This window comes from Neospora caninum, chromosome XII (assembly GCF_000208865.1).
Source record: "Neospora caninum Liverpool complete genome, chromosome XII".
NCBI classification, from domain to species: domain Eukaryota; phylum Apicomplexa; class Conoidasida; order Eucoccidiorida; family Sarcocystidae; genus Neospora; species Neospora caninum.
Window position 1 is genome coordinate 89,998 of NC_018398.1, and position 7,027 is coordinate 97,024.

Consider the following 7,027-nt stretch of genomic DNA (forward strand, 5'->3'; position numbering starts at 1 on the left):
GAGACTGGGAACTCCGCCAGGGGAGGACGCGGCACGCAGCCACGGAGCGACAGAGAGAAAGAGGGAGACAGGGGAACCGAGAGGAACCGACGACGGACACCCGGAGTCGGTGGAAACAGACGGGGGAGAAAGAGCGGCAGCGAGAGTGTCAGCTAAACTTCAAGACGCGCTGCAAGAGAGAGACGCGTAAGGCGTATGGATTGGAAATCCAGAATCGAAGAGAGACAGGTTGGAGCGTGGGAAACAAGGAGAACGGAGAGGCCAGTTGCGAGCGCGGGAAGAAGACAGGCGCCAAAAAATGCGCGGAGGCGCCGACAGGTCAGGGACTGTACGTGAACTGAAAAAAAGGCCCGCGCGGAGGGAGCGGAGACGACGAGAGAGCCAAGCAGGAAAAAGGAGCGAGAAGAAAGAGCGAAAAAGAAGAGCGGCCGCAAGAAGCGCAGAGGGATTGGGACCAGGGAACCTGAGGTGTATGCTGTTCCCTCGAGATGGGAGGAGAAAGTGCTTTCCTACGAAATGCAGAGACTGGAAACCGGTGGAGCGGTCTTCTACGTATTCCTCTTTCCAACCAGAAAACAGAGGAACAAATCGCCGAAACGGTGTCTACCGGCTTTTCCACATACGCCTCCTCCTCGGGGTTTGAACAGCCCTTGAGACTTCGTGACGAGGACGTGGCGCACGGAGAGAGTGGAGGAGCAGAGAGGATCGCGGTTTGCGCTTTCCGTTACAGGAGGGAAGAAGGAAGCAGAGAGGAAAAGAGATCTAGCACTTTCTCCGAACAGGAAACGAGCTGGAAAACAGAAGCAGGAGAGAGCCGCCGTCGGCCCAGTGTCTGTACACCCCACTACAAACGAATCTTTGCGTCGCGCTCTTTCCGAACTGCATGCAAAGAGATAGGCTGGCGGAGCCATCGCCGCTCGCAGGAGGCTGGAGGCCCGAAGAAAACAAAAGACGCGCAGGCACACACGGCCGGGCGCTCTCCAATCAGAAGAACGCGTTCCCTCTGAAAAGGACGAGAGGGAAAAGTGTATCCCACTATTTCCTGGTATTTTGCGGACAACACACAGAGGCGAGAAGAAAGACAGGACGTTTGCGGCAGTCTGAGACAGGGATCCTGCAGAAAAGACCGAGCAAATGCCTCACCCTCCGAGATACGGTTTTCGGAGCTTGCATATTCTTCTCTCCAATCGCATTTTCTCCTTCGTATGGTGTACGTGGAAAGAGTTTTACGCTACATCCTGTGGCCTCCCTGAGCGATTTCACCCCCCTGCCAGCGAGCAAGTCGGCTTATAGACGGGGAAACGTCCGGGGAACTAGAGAGGCGAGTTCAGTCCTGGCGTTTGCACTAAAGTGCCAAGGGCTCTCTTTTGAGGTGGAGACTCGGACTCTCCTCTTGCCTGAACATTCATAGAAAGGCCTAAAGTGTTACGGTCAGGAGTGTGTTTTGCAGGGGGTTTGCGGATTTCCTTTGGAATTCATTTTTCAGCGTAGCACGCGAGTAGGAAGACATCGGTGCGCTAGAGGCAAGACACGTGTACAGACGGCGACTCAGAGTGGGGCACAAGTTCGCGTATACCAGAGGTTAGGCAGCCTCCCCTAGAGTCGGCGTTTTGTGCGGAGTAGAGCCACACAGCTACACAGGGAAGCCTGTGCGTAGCCTAGAGAGGGGGGAGTGTTTGGGAGCGCCTCGCACAAAGGCACAGAACGAGCGAGTTGTAGGCCAGGAGAGAATATGAGGGAGGACAAGGGCGATAATAAGAGAGAGAATAAGAAGGAAAACGAGGGAGAGAAGAAGGCAAGCAACAGAGAATGAGAAGGGAGAGAATAAGAGAGAGATCGAGCGAGCGGATGAGGCAGAAAACAAGCGAGAGAATAAGGAGGCAAGCAAAAGTGAATGAGGATAAAGGAGATAATCAGAGAGAGAGCAAGGCAGAGGATAAGAGAGAGATCGAGCCAGCTAATACAAGGGAGAACAAGGGAGAGAATATGCAGGCGAGCAAAAGTGAATGGGGACAAAGGCGATAATCAGAGAGAATAAGGCAGAGAAAAAGAGGGAGATCGAGCGAACGAATGAGAGAGAGAACAAGCGAGAGAATATGGAGGCGTGCAAAAGTGAATGAGGACAAACGAGATAATCAGAGAGAGAACAAGGCAGAGGATGAGAGAGAGGTCCAGCGAGCGAATAAGAGGGAGAACCGGGAAGAGAATATGGAGGCGAGCCAAAGTGAATGAGGACAAAGGAAAGAATACGATCTTACAAGAACAACAGAGAATATAGCGAACAAGGCAGCGAGTATGAGGGAGCGAGATAGGAGAGGTTTGTTGTGTGTGCTGTGCTGCTAGTAGCGCTGCAAAAGCGAGAGTGTGCCGAAATGAGAGAGCCCGCGCGTGCCTGCGTCTCGTTCCCCGTGTGGATCCATATTGTTAGCCATCGAAAACGGTCCTGCGTGCTGCGCGAATTCAGAAACTGAGGAAAGAGGGAAGAGCGTTAGCGCACTGTGGATGTCGAGCTAGCACAGAGAAAGGCGATAAGGGCTAACCTCTCCATTGATGTTTTCCTTTTAAAAGTCACCTCACTCTTTGCCTGTCTTTTGCACACAGAAACTGTGGGAGTTGTACGTAGACAGATACATCAATGTGTATATGTGAGTGCGTCTCTCTCTTTTTACTAGAGAGCGAGAAGGGATCGGTCTCGAAGAAAAACACGAAAACCTCTGCTCTCTTTTCTCAACCCCCCGTTCCCCCCCTCTCAACCCTCCCCCCCGTCTGTGCCGAGCCCCCCCCGAGTGTGTCTCGGAAAAGAAACACCACTGGAGTGTGGCAAGAGCGCAAATTTCCCGCGTGGACAGCACGAATCTCCAGTTTCCGAGGAGAGCAAAGACGCGTTTTTGAGAGGAGCCGTGGACGCAAAAGGACCAACGGAGAAGGCGATTGTGTGGAAGAGATATCGTACCGCTCTCCTTTTGTGCAGAATTCGTGCACGGCGACTCGGGTGCCCAAAGACCTCCACAGTGCTTCTGGGGTGTATGTACACTGGAGGAAGCGGATTTTTCGAGTTTTTTTTCTGTAGAGAGTCGCCCCTTGTAGCGCACACACTCTCCGTGGTTTTCAAAAGGCTCGGCCGCCTCCGGCCGATACATGCCGCGTTCTCTGGTTCGCTCGTGGGCGGGTGTTCGAGCGCCACGCTCAACACACCAGAGAGGTCAGCTAAAGAGTTTTCCACATCCAAGAAACGGGGACAAACGACAAGTTTCGGCACACCTTCTGCCGAACCGTCTCCGTCTCCCTTCTCGAAAAAGATATTTTTCTTTTGCTTCGCTAACCCCGCGCGACAGCTTGTCTCATGGTCCGTCGTCTCGTTTTCCCTCCTTTCTTTTCTTTCCTTTTCTCGGAAAACTCTGGGGGCCTCCATTCGGCGGTGTCCCAGGGAACCATCGTCTGGTGATCTGTTGTTTGTCTCACCTCGAGTAGCAGATCCCCCCTCCCCCGTCCCATTCCTCTTCTCTCTCTTCTCTACCGACTCTCTCATCTGTTATTCTTTCTTCCTTTCTCCATGAAGCAGCAGTGTGCGCCTGTCCTCTCTTGCGCGCCCCGCTTTTCTCCGCCGTCTCTCTTCGCTTCGACCGGCCACCCCCCGTCACAGAGGTCGAAGTGACGCGATTCAGCACAGGTCTTTTTCGCGCGATCAGACAAGCGCCTGCCTCTCTCCGTGGGAGCGTCCGAGCGCCGCGTCTTCAGTTCGGCGTCTTCAGTCCGCTTCGTCTTACCTGGTGGGGGCCTCTTGCGTGAGGTGCTCCGCGCTGTCGGCTGCGAGCGAGGCGACCTGAGAAAACTTCCTGCGTTTTCTGCACGAACGGTTTCCCAACTTTGGCGTTGGAGGCAACGCGCAGAGCTCGCCGCCAAGCAGGATGGCGAAGGAAGAGAAGAGGGGCGGCGTCGGTGAGGACGAGGCTGTCCTCGCCACTGCACAGGACGAGGCCGAAGACCAAGAAGAAATGGAGAGGCAACGAAACCTCCAAGTCACTGCAGACTACACACTCATTTCCAGAGGATGTAAGTGACTGACGCGCACCGAGGCCTCTCTGCGAATATTGGATAGAACGCTATGTGCACATGAAGAGAGACGAGCGTATATTCACAACTGCATATCTGTACCATTTTTACAGCCTTACAGAGATACACAGATATATATATATATATAGATACGCTACACGAAACAGAATCGGGGGCTTCTGGACGGCGATCTTGGTGGCAAAAGAAGGCTCATGGAGCAACTTTGATATCCGTTTTTTTCCGCGAGCAGGTTGACGTCTCCTCTGTGCGTTGCCGCGCGCCCGCACAGGCTCACACACATTTGCATTTGGGGCATGTTTTTGCGGAAGTTTTGTGGTCCGGGTCATGCCGGCGGCCGCGCTCGGCGATTTTTCTGAAGTCTGCGCCAGGCGCTGTCGTGTGTTCTTGAGAAACTGCGCGCGAACCTTTCCTTTTCAGTGGTCCAGATGAGCCACGTCCAGTTGGAGGCCTCGCGCGCCCCCGAGGAGCTGCCGGCGCCCGACGTCGGCGACTGGGTAGAGTCAAAGGCAGCCCACCAAGACGCGCAGATCTTCAGGTAATCTTTCCCGAAACGCGAGAGAAAAAAGGAAAAGCGTGACATGAAGGGAGAGGAAAGAGAGGGGAAGAGAGAAGAAGGGAGAGAGGAAGAGAGAAGAAGGGAGAGAGGAAGAGAGAAGAAGGGAGAGAGGAAGAGAGAAAAAGGGAGAGAGGAAGAGAGAAGAAGGGAGAGAAAAAACAGAGAGGCGAATCGAGCAGGAAGGGTGAGTTGGCAGCCTTTCAAAGCAGAGAGCGATGTGCGTAGCTGATCGTTGTTTTCAGAGCAAAAGTCGTCGAGAGACGACGCTGTCCCGAGAACATTTGGGTGTTTCGCCTCCGGTCGCCCGACATGGCCTCGACTTACATCGAACCCTTAAAGGTGAGGGCTTTTTGCAGCGTGCAAAACGGCGGTTCATAATCCAAAGCGAACGCACGCTCCGACCCTCAAAACGCACCTACTGGCGATGCTGTGCTAGGTACTCGATCTCCTTTTCAGCTGCGGTGTTCCAAGTCGCTTCGCCTTTTTGTCCCTTCCTTTCATGGCCGCTCATGCTCTCCCCTCCCCTCTCTCTGTTCCGTGTGCGTCTCTTCCTGCTCCGTTTTGGGCTCTGTCTCCGTCCTCGCGCTCTGCCGTTCCCTGGAGATCCTGCGCAGGTGGGTAACCGCACGCGCCGCCTCTCCACACGTGTCGCGCGACTCTCTCTCTTTTGATCCCTATCTCTTGAACTCTCTTTGCAGCATGTGCGCAAGGACAGCGTCTGGTCGCTGGCGCGTGAGATGGACCTCGCGGGAGGGGTAAGTCGACGTTTTGCTCGCCGTCTGCGGAAGAAATCCCGACTGTTCGTGCACGTAGCGCGGCACCTGCAGACAGACACAAGTCCACACACACTCGTAAAGATACAGGCAGATAAAAGTGTAGACAAGAATCTGTAGATATACGTATAAATATGTATATATGTGTACATGCAGAAATGTAGTCCTGCAGTGGTAGGCAGATGGATATGCACTCTCTCTATATTCGTGTGGAAAGGGAGATGCAGGAACCGAGAAAAGCATTCGTGCTTCATATGCCTCTTAGTTCGTAGCAGTGTGGAGGTTCTGGAACCGTGCGGTCGGTCTTCGAGTTGACTGTGCATCGCTACGCCCAGTCACATGCTGGCAAGTGTCCAGGTTCACCTCTGTTTTTGGCCCCCCTTTCGCAAGGCCGATTTTTTCGGCTTTCAGAGCGACGACACTCAGTGCTCAGTGTGGGTGACTTTTGCTCGTTGGCTGCGGCGTTTCGCTGTCTTTTTCGGTTCGCGTGGTTTTCTGCAAGTCCCGAGTCTCTGGAGTCGGTTTCCGTTTTTCTGCTCAGCGCAAGGCGCGGCGCGTCTCTCAGCAGCCCCGGCGGCCGAGCACCGTGCCGTCGAGCGGGCGAAGTCAGTCGACAGGATCTGCATCTCCGCGTGCGTCGTCGGGAACGCCTCTTCAGCAGTCTTCCGCGCCATCTCTCGCTCCGTCGCCGGAAGGTTCCCTGCACTCCTCGGGTGGCCCTTCTGACTCTCTCTCTGTCTCCGTACTTCCGGGTTCTTCCACGGAAGAGAAGCTTCTCTCGTCTTCTCTGCCTTCTCCCTCCACGTCTTCTGTCTCGGCGCCGTCTGCGGCTTCGGTTTCTGCCTTCGAGGGCGAAGAGCGAAGAAGAAAGACGACGGGCGACGGGGCGGACAGGCGCACGCCGATGTCTCAGAGCGGCGAGGTGTTTATTCTTCCGGGCGAGAAGAAAGTCGCGTCTCTTCGTCAACTGGAGACAAACGTCTCGCCTTCCTTGTCGTTCCCGCGTAGGTCTTTGCCTGCGTACCACCATCTCGAGAAGATTCTGATGCGCACCAAGCTCTCGTTCCCTTCATCCGTCCGACCGTCCTTCGCCACTCCCTCCCCTCGCGCGCACTCTCCAGTGTCTTCTCTCTCCCTCTCCGCGCCGGGTCGCGCGGCTGCCGGCAGACTCAGCGGCTCAGCGGTGTCTCACGACGCCTTCCTGGACGGTGGCGAGAACGTCGACAGGAGCAACGCTCCCGGTCTTCAAGCGACGCCGCTCGCGGCCAGCCCTCCTCGTGACGCGCAGGGAAAACTCCACGGTCGAGAGGAAAGCGACGCGAATGCCTTGGCGTCAGTCCGTTCCCAGAAGAAATTTCGCCCCTCTGAGGGCGACGCACCGCCGGCGCGAAGACGTTCGTTGCCGCTTTCTGAAGACGAACTGGAGAGTGGCCGCACAGGCGTTTCGGAAGTGGAAGAGACGCAGGCGACGCCCGAAACGACAGCGAAGACGCGGAAAGCAGAGCTCGGAGGCCGCGGTCCGCTGTCCCCAGTGTCGTCGCCCGCCACGCGGAAGGCGCCGCGGCCTCTCAGTGCGCTGGTCCGCGTCGGAGGGTCGAATGGAAGCAGCCAACCAGAACCTTGA

The 7,027-nt window shown here is 55.6% G+C and overlaps 1 protein-coding gene across 1 annotated transcript; it reads left to right on the top strand.

Annotated features, from left to right (window-relative positions):
• Positions 1-3,908: 3,908 nt before the first annotated feature.
• On the top strand, positions 3,909-7,027 carry NCLIV_060410 (conserved hypothetical protein; the record flags this gene model as incomplete). The annotated part of the gene is made up of 5 exons (XM_003885595.1): positions 3,909-4,053; positions 4,492-4,609; positions 4,873-4,969; positions 5,329-5,385; positions 5,945-7,027. The coding sequence occupies 5 exons, from the start codon at positions 3,909-3,911 to the stop codon at positions 7,025-7,027; spliced, it is 1,500 nt and encodes a 499-aa protein (XP_003885644.1).